This window comes from Limulus polyphemus, unplaced genomic scaffold, assembly GCF_000517525.1.
Source record: "Limulus polyphemus unplaced genomic scaffold, Limulus_polyphemus-2.1.2 Scaffold268, whole genome shotgun sequence".
NCBI lineage: Eukaryota > Metazoa > Arthropoda > Merostomata > Xiphosura > Limulidae > Limulus > Limulus polyphemus.
This window is the reverse complement of record NW_013665878.1, coordinates 26,704-43,578: the sequence shown is the minus strand read 5'-3', so window position 1 is coordinate 43,578 and position 16,875 is coordinate 26,704. Positions and strand designations below refer to the sequence as shown.

The 16,875-nt window shown below is 33.4% G+C and overlaps 1 protein-coding gene across 1 annotated transcript in view; it reads right to left on the bottom strand.

Moving 5' to 3' along the window:
- The window catches only part of LOC106456882 (thyrostimulin alpha-2 subunit-like), a 27,956-nt gene extending 11,848 nt beyond the window's left edge, over window positions 1-16,108 (bottom strand). The window contains exons 1-2 of the mRNA XM_022382678.1: window positions 15,999-16,108; window positions 10,517-10,664 (exon numbers count right to left, since the gene is read on the bottom strand). Of these exons, the coding sequence (XP_022238386.1) occupies window positions 10,517-10,634 (118 nt within the window). The 5' untranslated portion in view covers window positions 10,635-10,664; window positions 15,999-16,108. The remainder of the gene's footprint in view (window positions 1-10,516; window positions 10,665-15,998) is intronic.
- Window positions 16,109-16,875: the final 767 nt, after the last annotated feature.

Here is a 16,875-nt window from a genome sequence, read left to right as displayed (position 1 = left end):
TTATCGTGTATCACGTGAAGAAAATACCATACGTTACTTAATATCATTTTCGAAGAGTTTGGAGTTACCACCTCGACCACTTCTATTATCGACAGTACTAAATTCACGTGCACTCTTGAGTGTTTTCATACAGCCCCTACTGAAACATGTAATTTGGTCTTAACCCATTGCATGTAGTAGCCTACAATTATAATTGAAGATGTGCTCAAAGTTCTGTGTAAAAGCAAACGATAAATGGTATTATAAGCTGAGCTCAAGAACGCATTCCAAAATGAAGTAAATAATAAAAAATGCGAATTAATTAGAAATACTGAACACTACGAAAGAAAGTGTTCGGTACAAAGACTTCAAAACTAATCTTTCAGAAATTTTCAAGTCAGATATTGTCTTTTGAGAAAAAAAATTTGCAACTTATAAAGTCTAACTAAGCTTCAAAAACTACTGCCTTTTTAGCTTGAAGTTTTCCTTATGGATATCCGAACAAGGGTTTATGTCACAGAATATCTTGGACACATTTATAGTCCAACATGAAATATCAGTTCAGGTGCATAAGTAAGTACTACGTAAAAGATGCAGTAAATAACAATCCTGCATGTCCAAATGTTTTAGTTACCCTTGTAAATTCTAAACATACCCGACTTTTATTGAAGTTGATTTAGGACACTGACAGAGACGTTGCCTTAACGTAAACATCATTCTTTAGTTCCCGGATGTAGAAATAATCGTTTTTATGACGCTTCAACGAGTGTTGAGAAGTAATGGAATTGAAATGGTGAATTTTTTTTTCATTGGTTTAACACGTAACTTTAGGCTAAAGTGTATCGATCTCGTAAAGGAAATGAAAAAAATGTGAGCGAAGCAATTTGTTCAGTGTACCTTTAGGGCAAAACAAACAGTTACTTCTCTCTTGGAAAACAAAAAATTACATCATTAAGAAGGCAAGCTTAAATCGATGAAATTCTACACTTTTAAACATTCAGTGTTAACTCTGGATCTTGTGAAAGTATCACGTTCAACTTTTTTTAGATCGAATATAGGTAAAAGTATAAAATTCACATTATTATGTGCCGCTTTTCAATCGTGTTATTATTAGATTGGTGACTGATTCACACAGTTATTGAGAAACCACTTTTTACGATTTATTGAAGGAAATGTAATATACGAAAGTTCCAAAATCCAATAGGACAACTTGTTGCAATTGTATAGCTTTTCTGCAATAGGACGAGTAAATCTGTCGAACAAAAAAAAAAAAAATCCCAATTTTGATTAATCTGTCAAGAGCTCCCTCTTCCAGCTTTGTTTAGTCCATTGTTTCAAGTATGATGCTCATTTTAGCCTCTTGGTTTGGTTATCTGTTGGTTTTATTTTTGAACACCTTCACATCCATTGAGACCATTTCCTGCTAATGTGTATCTTAGTGGAGGTAACCTTTACATCTGTACTTACAGCTAGATAATTGGCAGGATCTCTATTGAGTCATCGTGTATCACGTGAAGAAAATACCATACGTTATTTAATATCATTTTCGAAGAGTTTGGAGTTACCACCTCGACCGCTTCTATTATCGACAGTACTAAATTCACGTGCCCTCTTGAGAGTTTTCATAAAGCCCCAACTGAAACATGTAATTTGGTTTTAAATCATTGCGTGTAGTAGCCTTTACCAGCCAAAACTTTGATGTCTACACGTTTTTCACCTAACATTTCTGTTCTGGGATCTATGAGTACACATCATCATAATGTTGCTGGGAATAGTTTACTGCCTGTACATTTATACGCATATGGCAGTGCCTGACTGGTTTTATAACAATAAATCACACGTGACTATACTCGAATGCAGCTCATTTTCATACAATAGAAGGATCAGGGATATTTCACACTATTTGCATTTATATCCATTTTATTAGCACCTGCTGCGAGCTATTGACATCTATTTGATGGAATAGAACCCTATTACTTTTACTAATAACATAATGTTTAGGAACACTAAGGGACTTATTGATTCATTTCGGTTGCCTCATCATTTAAAGTAAACTAAAACTATTAAATAAGTAAATTTTTAAAAATATTAAAGTCGGTCTTTATCATTTCTGTAGTTGTCAAGCTTTCTCTTACGCTCACTTAAATTTACTGACTCCACAACATCCGAAGGCAACCCATTGCAAAGGACAACCACTTTGTCAGAAAAATAAAACTGTTTTGGCTGAAGATGACTTCCACCCTGCCCAAAGTTATACTTGTGTTACCTGGTTCCACCATTTTCGCTGTTAAGTATGAACAAAGATGATGCATCAACACTATCAATTCCCTTTAAAATCTTAAACACCTCAATCAGATCCTCCCTAACTCTTTTTGTTTTTCAAGAGAAAACAATTTGAGAGATTTCAGCCTCTCCTCGAATGACAACCCCTCCATCCCAGGCACCATTCTGGTAATCCTTCTCTGAACCTTTTTCAACAATTCAACGTTTTTCCTAAGGTAAGGAGCCCAATATTGAACATAAGACTCCAAATGTGGTCTAACCAGTGACCTATACAATGGAATTATAACCTTTTTAGACTTGTATTCAATATTTATGTAGATGCAACCAAAAATCATACTTGCCCTACCACTAGCAACAACGCACTGCTTGGATGGCTTAAGAGATTGATCGACCATTATACCAATATCCATTTTTTTCATGACGCTGTTAAGGTTATTCCCATCCAAATTATACTTATAATTCAAATTATGATAATCCACACGTATTATCTTGCATTTATTATAACTCAAACTCTTCTGCCATTTATTTGCCCAACTCACTAGATGATCTAAATCCTTTTGTAAAGCAGCAGCATCCTTTTCACAGCTAGCAACACCCAATATCTTAATATCATCAGCAAAGTTAAGCAATTTATTGACCATTTCTAAGCATCTTCAACTGTAATTATGCTTTGGGGGTCTATCCCATTTGCTCCAAAGGCAGTATACAAGAGTGGTCTAGTTTGATATCGGCTTGGGCTCGCCAGTAAAATTCTGAACATTATTTCTTTTGAATAACTGCTGGAAAAGGCGTGCTGTATTTCATGAGAAATTATCATACTGCCAATAGTGTGGATTTCCGTACAGCTTCCCAGAAATGCTGGTAGTACTATATTGTCTAAAATTTCACGGTGCAACATAACATTCATGGCTCCCATAATTATTATCAGTAGGCCAACTCTAAATTAGCTAAAACAGGCACATATCATGATACTATCCACCTCCTCTCCATCCCACATTGTTTATGGTTTGTATAACACAATCATAACCAGGTTCCTATCAAATCTAGGTTCTCTATCCAAACCAAACACTGATCAGTTGGATTGCTCGCCCCATATGATTGTTTTTCCATACAGTTTCGATGCTCAAGGCACTATGAAACCTGACTTTAGTATTCACACTTGTGATATGCGGCTTATGGGCTGTTACCCTTTGTACAAGGTTGAAGTGCTGACCTCTAGGTTTCAACATTATTAAGTCTTGGATGATATAAGTATTGTCAGGTATGAGGATTCATTTCGAATCATGTTTCAAAGTTTGCATGAAGTTGTGAAGTGTTACGTTTGCGTTAAAATAATTAAAGATTCATCCTTGAAAGTTGGTTGTGAAGAGCTACCCTTGTGTTACAATAATTAAAGATTCATCCTTGAAAGTTGGTTGTGAAGAGCTACCCTTGTGTTACAATAATTAAAGATTCATCCTTGAAGTTGTTTGTTGGGTGCTGTGTTTGTGTTGCATTTATCAAAGATTCATTTTTGAAGGTTGGTTGTGAAGTCCTTTTGTTGTGTTATCTCAGCTCTGAATGTCTATTTGCAGAAATTATTGGATTTTTTAAACCTGGGGTCTGGCATGGCCTGGTGGTTAACGCGCTTGACTCGCATTATGAGGGTCGCGCGTTCAAATCCCTGTCACCGAACATGCTTGTTCTTTTAGCCATGGGTGCGTTATAATGTGATGTTCAATCCCACTATTCGTTGGTAAAAGAGTATCCCAAGCGTTGGCGGTGGGTGGTGTTGACTAACTGCCTTCCCTCTAGTCTATCATTGCTAAATTAGGGACAACTAGCGCAGAAAGCTCTCGTGTAGCTTTACGCGAAATTCCAACCAAACCTTAAAACTTAACGCATTAGTGACCCGCATAATTAAGTAAAAACGGCACATTACTAGATGGGTGTGTTACTCCCAGTGAGTTTGGAAATATGCTTGTGTATATGTACAACATTCTTTGTGATAAAGTCAAAGTTTAGTTAGGAAAAGTTTTTCACGTTCTAAACAAACGACGTTCAAAAATTAATATGTTTAGCATATCACTTGAGATATCTGAAATAAGATTTTTAAAAATTGGCATTTCTTATAACTCAGCCAATTTTCTTATTTATTTATATTTTGATAACATTCTTCGACATCGCATTATCCCCCTCTTCATCCGCAGCAGCTCAGCGGTAATTCTAAAGGCTTGCGACGCTAAAAATCGGGTTTCGATATCCGTGGTGAGTAGAGCACAGCTAGCCCATTATGTAGCTTTGTACTTAACGGCAACAAAACACACTGATAATTAACCTTTCTAAAGTTTTCGATAAGTTACGAAACAATTAGTGTTACACAGCACCTTTAACTATTGAATAAACAAACTTTTATATCATTCTTATTTTCCTTTGTATTCATTTGTTTATTGTAAGTATGTGTGTTTCATTAACAGGTAAGATATTTGACTTTTTTTTATGTTTAGGGTCGAATAAGTCCTGTAGATAATTTCTACATATTATGATATTTCCTTGTCCACAATTACCAACTATCTGTAGAATTAGTTTCATCAACCAAAATGGAATATTAAATATAACTCTAGGTATTACTCTGTATAATGATCAAACATGTCATCTCTGTATAATGATTGATCAAAATAACGGATCCTATGAGAACAAATTGTTTCACAGCCTATGTGAACCCTAATAAGACATTTCTGTACCTTTTAATAAAGCATTTTGTGTACCCTATAGTAATACGTTCCCTGTATAGATTAAATAGGCTGGGAAGCTGAAAGTATATCTGACTGAGAAATATGTAGATTAAAGCCAATTAACATTTAGACTGCTCTAGCATCAGTCTCTTGATTGGTCAAAGAAGCTTTAAGGGAACTTAATACTAGAATTATAAATTGTTTTGAAAGACGTCTTTTTTAAAATTACGTTAGTGTCAGGTTTATTATTTTATTTTTCTATAATTTAAAGAAGCAGGAAACTGGAAGAATTGTGCATAAGTACACTAATTTTTCATAATAAGCTCAAGATATTTTTTTTTTTGAAAATAAAAACTGATGTCAAAAGAAAAATGTCTGTGAAAGAAGATGCATATTTCTATTCTTCGTTTATTTACGTTTAGTAAATAAGTTGGTTACCTATAACCAGACTTGATAAAATTATGAATAATTCTTCCCACCAAGTAAATCTCGATAAAGGTGGTAAAAAGGTTGAAGAATAAATCGTATCACTTTATTTATCTTGTCAGATTCTCATCGTAAGATAATCGGTCGTAAACCTCATGACCAAACGTTATCAGAAGCAAAATTTCAGACACATCAAATATGGTTATATATTCTTTTACAAGACTACAGTCAATTTATTTAATCAGGTATGACTTTTCGTCGTTTACCTTTACGAACTTAATATAGAACTTCGACAAACTAAAAAGAAGTTTTTATAAAACTAAACTTCATTTTATCAGGTATATTTTTTCCTTTAACAGTTCTTATACGAACATAACGAATAAGGTTTGAATTTTTAAATCACCATAGTTTTTTCTGACTGAAATACTGTTCGCTGTTAGAACTACATAAAACTTTCGGCACTCAGTTGGAGCCATCTTCAGGTGGAATCTGCAGAAAAGTTCATAAATTCAAGAAGCAAAGTTGACTTACACTTTTAGAAGAATTTCTATCACTGAAAAATTCGAGTTCAAATTAGGTTTGATTTCCTTTTTATCGCCAGAGATATTTTTTTGGTCTGAAATTTGGTTCACTATTGGGACATGATCTTTGACAAATTAGAAGGAAGATGTTGCTATAAAACTCAATCTCATTTTATAACATACTAACAGAATTTAACAGTAATTTTTCTAAAAATAGTGATGATTAAATATAAAATGTGCAGTCATCCCAGTTCCTTATATGCAATATGATTGTTTAGTGGACCATTTACAACCGTCTTTTGTCATTCGATGTCTGATTTCAATAAGGAAAATTGCTTTACGTTTGTTTTTAAGTGAAGGAGACTGACTGCAATGCACTGTTGGCAAAAATGTTTGGGTTTCGATTTAATGGGTGCATCCAGCACAACAGAGCGCTCATGTTCGCTATGTAGCCACTGGATGCCACAGTTCCTTGTTATTTTACTGTACGCAAGGAAAGACCGCTACCGTAGTAAACGCTTTTTGACAGTTGTCATTTCTATAAGAAGTGTCAAAGTGGGAATATTCAATTCAAATCAACAAATTCGACATGGTACAATAAAATCATGCATGTATATAATACAGATATGAAAATATATATATAAACCGAACAACAACAAATATATACAACAATGGCAAACACGTTTTGGTTTTGATGAAACAGTTGCATCCAGTATAATAGAGCGTCCAGGTTCGCTATGTAGCCGCGGAGATTTTTTCTACTGGATGCATCCGTTTCTTGTCGTTTTAATGATCGCATGAAAAGATTGCTACAGAAGTGAGCGCTTTTTGACAGTTGTCATTTCTATAACTACCGAAAGGGAGATATTCAGTTCAATTCGATTCAAATCAATTTAGTCGACATGGTGCAATAAAATCGCGCATGTATGTAATACTGTCATAAGTAAACAACATATATAGACGGAAACACATTCCTCTCTTTATACGTTACTCCCATTCATGCTCCTATTTTAGAAATATTTCTTTCAATTTGTTGACAGAGGAAGTCCCCTTTTCTCGTGAAATTATCTCACAAAAAGAAACAATTTTGTTCTTAATACGTTTTTTCTCAGATTGACTGCTTAGCACATACGGAGACTGACGGTTCGATGTTGATATCAATATGAAATTTTAGGAATTGTAAAAAATGTACTCTTGAAAAGAAGGATTTTGGTATATATATACATATATATATATATTTATCTGCAATTTATCGTTCAGAAGACACAGAACGTGACAGACAGACAGGTATTTGGCTATTATATATATAGGTAATTCTTTTCATTTCAACATGTTTTATTACGAATTTAGCACATCGAATGGGCCAAGTGTGGCTTAGTAGTTATCGTTCCGGACTGTGAATCCGAAATCCCTGGTTCGCATCCTGTTACTGTAAAATCGCGCTCTATACATAGGGGACGCTTTATAAGAATGAAGGGAAAATTCGAATAGAAGAGCACAAAACTTCCACCTAGTCTATCAGTTGAAATTTAGGGACGGATAGCGCACATTACTCTTATGTTGCCTTTCGCGAATATCGAAAACAAAACAAAACAAAAACATGGAAAGAAGAAACTGCTTATCTTATTTGGTTAAAAATAATTTTACATTATCATATTTCTACGAAATTAACATAAAAACTCCCAAAATAACTGTTAGTTTAAGGATCAGCTTTATCTTATAAAGGATAAATCTTCAATTTATCGTATTTCTACGACTTTAGCAAAGAGAACCTCTTACAGAAAGATAAAAACAATGAAACTAAAGTATTATGAGATGAAAATCTCGTCGTAATCATTTTTCACTGTCTCTGATCCTAGGAAATGTAGAAAAAAATATCACTACTAATTAAGTCTAAAGCTTGTCAGATGTCAAGAGTCTGTCAGATGTCTGTTTTGAGTTTGTCATAGCTCCAACATCCCTTGTGATACTTAAAAAAAACTGAACGTTAAAAACATCAAGTAGCTAGACAATAATATATATGCTATGGTATAAGTTTAATCTTTATAAGCCTATAACATGAATATTTACTGAATCGACATTTAATCTCATACATTTTGCACCTAAAATATTTGTAATATTAAGCACAACTTTCTAGTCTACAATAGAAACCTTGGTGTATCTCTGTATGCAGTGTACCTTGTGTTAAAGTAACAGAGGTAATGAATGAAATTTAAATTTTTTACTTTATTATAAACACAAATAAGTTAAAGTTTGTTTCGCTGCTGTAAAACATTTAAGGAATTACGAGATTATTTGTTCAGAAAACTGAAAGGTGTGACATATATTATGACATTATTTCTGTCTTAAGTCTTCTAGTATGAGTCAGTGTGTCTTGATGAGGAACAAAAACTAAACGAATCTCATTGTGTAAAGTTACAAGCCATGATTCGTTGTTACGTGGCGCACGTAGTTACTATCGTTACGATTTACATTAACCGTAGTTACTATCGTTACGATTTACATTAACCGTAGTTACTATCGTTACGATTTACATTAACAGGAACGTTAATTTTATCAAAGCATGTTCCATATTAATAACAAAATTTACTAAATTATCATCATGTTAAACCAGGTAGATCTCAAGAGTCCAGAAGTGTGTCTACATAGTTAATATTATTGACTTTATCAGCTACAATTACACGTCACTTCGTGAAACTTATTATCATATCTATAAATGTTAAGAGCTGCTCGAGACAGCCATGAATAATTAGAAACCGAACAAATCTTAATATACTAAATATTGAATAGTATGTAAGACTAAAATTGAAACAAGAAACTAGTATCCAAAATATATCATATATATATATATGTATATATGTGTGTGTGTGTATTTAAGAACCAAAATATATATATATATATAAATACAAAGGACAAAAGTATGTCTTTTTCATTCTTTTGAGGTAAATGAAAAATTGTTTACTATTTTATTTACAGACCATGATATACGTTGAAATACAATAATCCGTATGTTAGTTTTGTTAATTTGATAACAATAAGAATTTATGGCTTGTTTCATCCAATAAAAAAAATTAGTGTAAAAGATAGAGAAGGCTTCTTTGTTTAAAGGAGAATAAGATATTTGAAAGATTAGGTAGAATAAGATACTTTAAACTTAAAGTAGAATACAATACTTTAAAGTTTAAGTAGAATACGATACTTTAAATTTTAAGTAGAATAAGATACTTTAAACTTAAAGTAGAATACAATACTTTAAATTTTAAGTAGAATACGATACTTTAAATTTTAAGTAGAATAAGATACTTTAAAGTTTAAGTAGAATAAGATACTTTAAACTTAAAGTAGAATAATATATTTTAAATTTTAAGTAGAATAAGATACTTTAAAGTTTAAGTAGAATAAGATACTTTAAAGTTTAAGTAGAATAAGATACTTTAATGTTTAATTGTAAAATAAAGTCTGTGCAACTTTCAAGAGGCGGAAGAGAGAAAACATCCTAACGAGATTAGAAAGAAATAACCTGAATAAAAGACTGTAAACATTCTGTAAAATACCAAACATGTCGGTTTCTAACTCACAGGCATTTTTAGAGGAGATCTTAAGTAAACTTTTTCTTCGAAGTTGGGGTACACGCCATCATCAAATTTATACTAATAAGCTCGAATTAATAAAGATAAAAACATGTTTTCTGTAACTTTTTTATTTTATGATCTTTCTTTTAAATAAGATTTCTAAAAATAACTAGTTTTCCAATTCCGAGTTAAGTTATAATTTAATTAGAGCAATTCAACAACTTATGCAATAATCTGATTACTCATGATTTAGAATCGATAATATTGATAATTATGACTGTCCCAATTAATTTTCTCCTGCCAAGAATATAAAGTAATCTATTAGTCAAACACGTTTTGATCCGAAGTAATCGGATTAAGAAAGTGATATTTTTGTTTGTTTTTTTCCTTTTGTAATTTTTTAACGTTTGTTCTTCCAATTAGTAAAATTAGATCAATTTAAGAACTTCTGTATTGTCTTGTGAGATGTGTTGGTATACGAAGATCTGGGTTCTTAGGTTTTTAAGACATCCTGTATTGTTTTGTGAGGTATTCATTGGTATAACATAAAGTCAACTTCGGGTTTTCTAAGGAGTTATGCCTAGTTTGATAAAGTATTCTTTAACATAATATAAGTTAAAAAATTTATTCTCTAAGGTATATTTTACTGTTTGGTGTGATATTTGTTAGCATAAGGTAAATTAAGCTCTTACTTTTAAAGGAAATTTAGCTTGTTTAGTGAGGCATGAGATTAACTGAGCTCTTTATTGTACAACGAACTGCTACATTTGTATTCCAGGTGATTCGTAAGAAATAATAGCAAGTATGTTGTATATTAGGAGCTACATGAAAGCCTTTCGTGATATTACGCAATAAATATTACTTGTACTAGCAAAACAATTACAAAACGTACAGTAATTACCATTTTTACATCAGTATGTTTCAGTAAATAAACCAAGGCACAAGCAACAATTAACAAGAGCAGCCAATGAGATTCAGAGGTATTCGGATAATAATACACATTCATTAGGTGTAGACTTACCAACTTTATGACAACCTGGTCGTTGCCACGCGAACCCTTTTACGGATAAACTCCCATAGATAGTTATCAAAGCCACTCCCCATAGTAGAAACTTGAGCAAGAACCTGCACGTTGCCATGGCTACCCAAACTGTTGCTGGAATGTGAACCTATTATAAACAATAATAACAAAAGAAATTTTACATATGGCGACTGTACATAGCATGTAGTACATACTGATATAAGAACAAATAGTTTTTTAGAGAAATGATCTTACTTGGAAAATCAGACAAGTTCTCAGAAGCGTGTTGAGCTATGGGCAGAGCGATATCAAATGAAGAATATCTAGCTTAGTTAATGCAAACTGTAACTGTACAGAGGAAAATATATTCATATTCTTCTCATGACCACAAAACAGTTCATTACTACCACTCGTATTTTATTGGATTTGCTCAGTTAGAAGAACTCATGCTTGTATGTGGTTTTGTTCGTTTTCATGTTCTAACCCTAAATTTGCGATTATTATTTTTCTTCTGAAAATCACTTTGTATTCAAATACCTGTTTGTCCTGTTCAAAACATAAAGCTGTCATTCTATTGCGTTATGGGTGGTTATGTTTGCACGTATATGTAATAAAGTTTTTCATTGTATTTTGTTAAATAAACAAATAAATGGGTTAGGGTTAAAATTAGAAACACCCAGTGGAAGCAGTTTAATAGCGTTTAGTTCAACCTTTGGCTATTAGAGCTGCTTCAGTTCTTTTTAGGAGAACATTTACTCATGATGATCTTCTCCAACCACTGTTAGAATACGTTGATTAGACTAATGGATAATCGCCATGTTGTATTAACATTTAGAATTGTTCCTCTTCACTCACAATGAACCTTCAACCATTGTTCGAGTTACATAGTGAATGAGACTAATGGATAATCGCCATGTTGTAGTAACATTAGAATTGTTCCTCTTCACTCACAAAGAATCTTCAACCACTGTTAGAATTACATAGTGAATGAGACTAATGGATAATCGCCATGTTGTAGTAACATTTAAAATTGTTCCTCTTTACTCACAATGAACCTTCAACCACCGTTAGAGTTACATAGTGAATGAGACTAGTGGATAATCGCCATGTTGTATTAACACTTAGAATTGTTCCTCCTCACTCACAATGAACTTTCAACCACTGTTAAAGTTACATAGTGAATGAGACTAATGGATAATAGCCATGTTGTAGTAACATTTAGAATTGTTCCTCTTCACTCGCAATGAACCTTCAACCACTGTTAGAGTTACATAGTGAATGAGACTAATGTATAACAGCCATGTTGCAGTAACATTTAGAAGTGTTCCCCTTCACTCACAATGAACCTTCAACCACTGTTAGAGTTACATAGTGAATGAGACTAATGTATAACAGCCATGTTGTAGTAACATTTAGAATTGTTCCCCTTCACTCACAATGAACCTTCAACCACTGTTAGAGTTACATAGTGAATGAGACTAATGTATAACAGCCATGTTGTAGTAACATTTAGAATTGTTCCTCTTCACTCGCAATGAACCTCCAACCACTGTTAGAGTTACATAGTGAATGAGACTAATGGATAATAGCCATGTTGTAGTAACATTTAAAATTGTTCCTCTTTACTCACAATGAACCTCCAACCACTGTTAGAGTTACATAGTGAATGAGACTAATGGATAATCGACATGTTGTATTAACATTCAATATTGCTTCTCTTCACTCACGATGGTCCTCCAACCACTGTTAGAGTTACATAGTGAATGAGACTAATGGATAATCGCCATGTTGTATTAACATTTAGTATTGCTTCTCTTCACTCACCATGGTCCTCCAACCACTGTTAGAGTTACATAGTGAATGAGACTAATGGATAATCGCCATGTTGTATTAACATTTAGTATTGCTTCTCTTCACTCACCATGGTCCTCCAACCACTGCTAGAGTTTCCTGGTGAGATTTATGAGATAATTTCTATGTTATAGTTGCACTATATATTGATATTCTTGCAAAATTAAGAAGTTGCGCAATTTGGCCCATAAAGCGCTTATTAATTAGGTCTTGCATTCCGTCCTCTTTGAAAGTCAGTTTAGTGTTGCTTGACAATTAACGCGCAATGGAGCTTGCGTATGTTTAAATAATACGGATCACATGTTTAAGCGGTCAATTAATAAAAGAAATATTAAGTCAGCTGAAGATCTACTCCATCTAACATTTGAAGAAGAATGAACACATTAAGCAGGTGTTTCTTTTTTTAGTCTAACTCCTGTAAATAAATTCTAACATTGTACTAATTTACTATTTATGATGGACTAAAAACAATATTAACACTCCATTTCTTTTAAGAAGTGACAGAATAAAAAGCACTAAAACCATTATAATTTAGATGTATAAAATGGTTGCGCTAAGCATAAGCAGACTAAGCTCAAGGGGCCCCAAATTACGCGGGTTTTTAAAAAATCAGAACTTTAACTTTTGCCTCTTTTACTCATTTGAAAAATAACGTGTTTACAAATAACGCGATCCAAAAACGCATCACTTAGTAACGGATGAATGTTTAAATATTGCAACACTTCTCAGTTAGGCACGAGTGTGGTGCGCTTGCGCTAATTGGTTGCTAAGGGCAGTATACACATAGTGTGCACGGTTTGAAAAACATACCGGCGTAGTTGGTGTTAATGTGTGATAGGCGCAGTTGGTGTTAATGTGTGATAGACATTATTTTCAAGAAGCGTATTATTATGTGTCGTGTTGGTGTATTTTGGTTTGCGGAAATATTGCAATTAGTATTTTTAGGGGATGAGCGAGTAGGTCCAATTAGTGTTAAGGGCTCCCAGTGAGCTAGCTAGCATCGAAATATCAACCACATTATTATGTGCCCCCAAGTGGCTCAGCTGGAGGTCTTGTGGCCCACGCCACTAAAAACTGGTTTTCGATACTAGTGATGGCCTATTGTGTAACTTTGCGCTTAACAACAAACAAAATTATTTTTCCTACTTAACAATGAGTTAAACAACTTATTCGTATTTTCAAATTTTATCACTGTCTAACAGTATCGGTTTGTTATTCATGTTGAAATTCAAACAGGGACCTGTGAAGAAAAAGAGTTTAAAAAACTAAAGAATTTCCTAATTGTGAGCGATTGTTTGGAATTACAATCCAGTTTTCCAATTTTTGAGAGCTAGAGAAATATATATCTCTTGGCAATCAAACTAAAAACAAAGACTTTCCTAATTGTGAGCGATTGTTTGGAATTACAATCCAGTTTTCCAATCTTTGAGAGCTAGAGAAATATATATCTCTTGGCAATGAAACTAAAAACAAAGACTTTCGCTCTTCTATTTGTTTGAAGCTTAGATTGTTATGAAGTGTTATTTCTACATTTTTCACATAAATTATGTTCTTTCTTGTGAAATCAGTTAGATACATGATGTCCCTTTAGTGATATGAAATAGAACAAGACGCTTAAAACCAGTGCCACTTATGTTCAACCAAACTGATTAGAATGAAACCCACGTCTACTCCTGGTTAAAACAGACGTGCTTTGAAGTTAAAAGCAATGCTTGAACAAGTAATGTTGTACAGGAAATCTTATTTAACAATCAATGAAAGAGTTAAAGTTTCTGATTTCAGAAGCAGACATTTAGAGTTTCCAATACGTATAGTTAGGTCAGACGTAAATGTCGATAGTTTGCATAGCGTTTCATTACCGCCTTATAAAGTCAGCGATCATCCACCGATAGTAGAGAGTTAACAACAATGTGTTTTACCTTGTCGTTCGGGCTCCTTTATAATTTCAGAGAAATATTTACTGCTATATATTTCTTTGTCAAGAAAGTAAGTTTGGATAAGTACGTTAACCACTTCGAAGGGTGCTCAAAAGCTTTAAATACGATTTAACTCTTAACATATGTTTTATTCAACTTCCCAGTAAGTAAAACTGTTAGATAAATAACACATGCAAATACAATTGTATAACAAAAAACCCAGTAACTCAATTTTAAAGCAAATGCACAATAGGCACAAAAGCAAACAAAAAAAAGGCACTGACAAGTAACATTAAAAACGATGTGTTAGCTTCCAAAACACAATAACTCAATTTTAAAGCAAACGCACTTTGGGCAAAAAAAGCGGGAAAAAACCCTAACAAGTAACCTTAAAATAAACTTTTTAGCTGTCAAAACAAAGTAACTCAATTCCAAATCAAACGTTTTTTTAATGAAAAAAAAAACCCATAGAGGTCACCAAATTCAAATGTTCGAATTATTAGACGATTCATTCCAATACTGATCTCCTCAGTACCAGGGTTTTATTATGCAAAAAATACATTTTTTACAGGGAACTGAGAAGATTAGAATAGGGTTTGTAATACATTTTTTACAGGGAACTGAGAAGATTAGAATGGGGTTTGTTTTGGATATTCACGCAAAGCTACACTTGGAAGATCTGCGCTAGCTGAGCATAATTTTCCGCTGATAGATTAGAACGGAGGCGGCTAGCCAAAAGCATCCAACCCGAACTGTTAGGTTATCTTAATCAAATAGTGGGAATTGGCCGTCACTCTTCTATCGCACCTACAGCCCGAAAGTGTAGACCGCGGTTTGACGGCAGCATGATGCGAACTATAAGCACTCAAATTCACAGTCCGGCACCCTAGTCTCTGTGCTATTTCCTGCCCTATTTGAGTAAGGAAAGTTTCAAATCGCGACATTATACTGTACTTGATCATCAAGTAACAACATTATACTGTACTTGATCATCAAGTAACAACATTGTACTGTATTTGATCATCAAGCAACGACATTATACTGTACTTGTTCATTCAGTAACGGCATTATACTGTACTTGATCATCAAGCAACGACATTATACTGTACTTGATCATCCAGTAACGACATTATACTGTACTTGATCATCCAGTAACGACATTATACTGTACTTGATAATCCAGTAACGACATTATACTGTACTTGATCATCAAGCAATGATACTATACTCTACTTGATCTTTAAGCAACGACTATTCTTGTGTGAGGTTTGAGAAAGGATTTTGATACTAATATGTATGTATTTGAAGTTCACACTTAAAACCAAATATTAAGAATATTTGAACCTTTATAAAGTACACACAAAAATACAAAAGTACGCCAAGCTGCGACCTTCATCTTAAGTTTATGGTACATATCCACGTTTTTTTCTTTATCTTTTGGTTTAATTAGAAACACATGAATGATTAGGAGCATTTTGGCAACGTAACAACAAAAACACAGACAAATATAAAAAAATGCATAATACCAAGCTAGAATATTAAAGGTAAAAATACATAAATCCAAATTAAACATTTTAAACAATCAGAAGAGGAAACATAATGTAAGTAATATAAAACTGTCCTCCCCACAAAAGTTGAGACACTTTCATGACATTTATAACTTGTAGCTACCGGAATGTAATTCAACTCCCCAAACATGTGACTAACTAACTTACGAAAGTAGTAACGTGCTCGCGAAGACAGACCAGCTCCCCGTTCCTTTCGTTACACCTCTGATTACAGAAGGAAGGCAGAAAGCAATATTTCAGTTATACAACCTAAGATACTGATAATGGTGAATCATTCTGAGCACAACATCATAAATCAATACGGTCTTTTCTGCAGGACTCTTAGCTCGCCCCCAGGTGTTCCCACACATCAGCAGAGGCGCATGTGTACTTTAGCTACACAGTGATAACGACTTTAGAGATGGGGACACTCCTACTCTGCAATAAACAGCTATGTATATGTTACCCTAGTTTGTAACATTAAACATTAATCACTTGTTCATGTCATAACAATGAAACCTGAATAAGGGTTATAATTATCGAACTACACTCTTGGTACAATTCCCAAAACTAACCCTTATTATTGGTATGTGACCTAGAATCTAACTATCAGTTAAGTTTTGTAACACTTGTTAAGTTTTGTAACACTAGAACGTAACACTTGTTAAGTTAGTAACACCAGAACATAACTATCAGTTAAGTTTTGTAACACTTGTTAAGTTTTGTAACACTAGAACGTAACACTTGTTAAGTTTGTAACACTAGAACATAACTATCAGTTAAGTTTTGTAACACTAGAACGTAACACTTGTTAAGTTTGTAACACCAGAACATAACTATCAGTTAAGTTTTGTAACACTTGTTAAGTTTTGTAACACTAGAACGTAACACTTGTTAAGTTTGTAACACCAGAACATAACTATCAGTTAAGTTTTGTAACACTAACACCTTTCTACTGGTATGTGACCTAACTATCAGTTAAATTATGTAGCACTAAAACACGCACTTGTTATTTTTTGTAACATTATAACATAACACTTGTTAA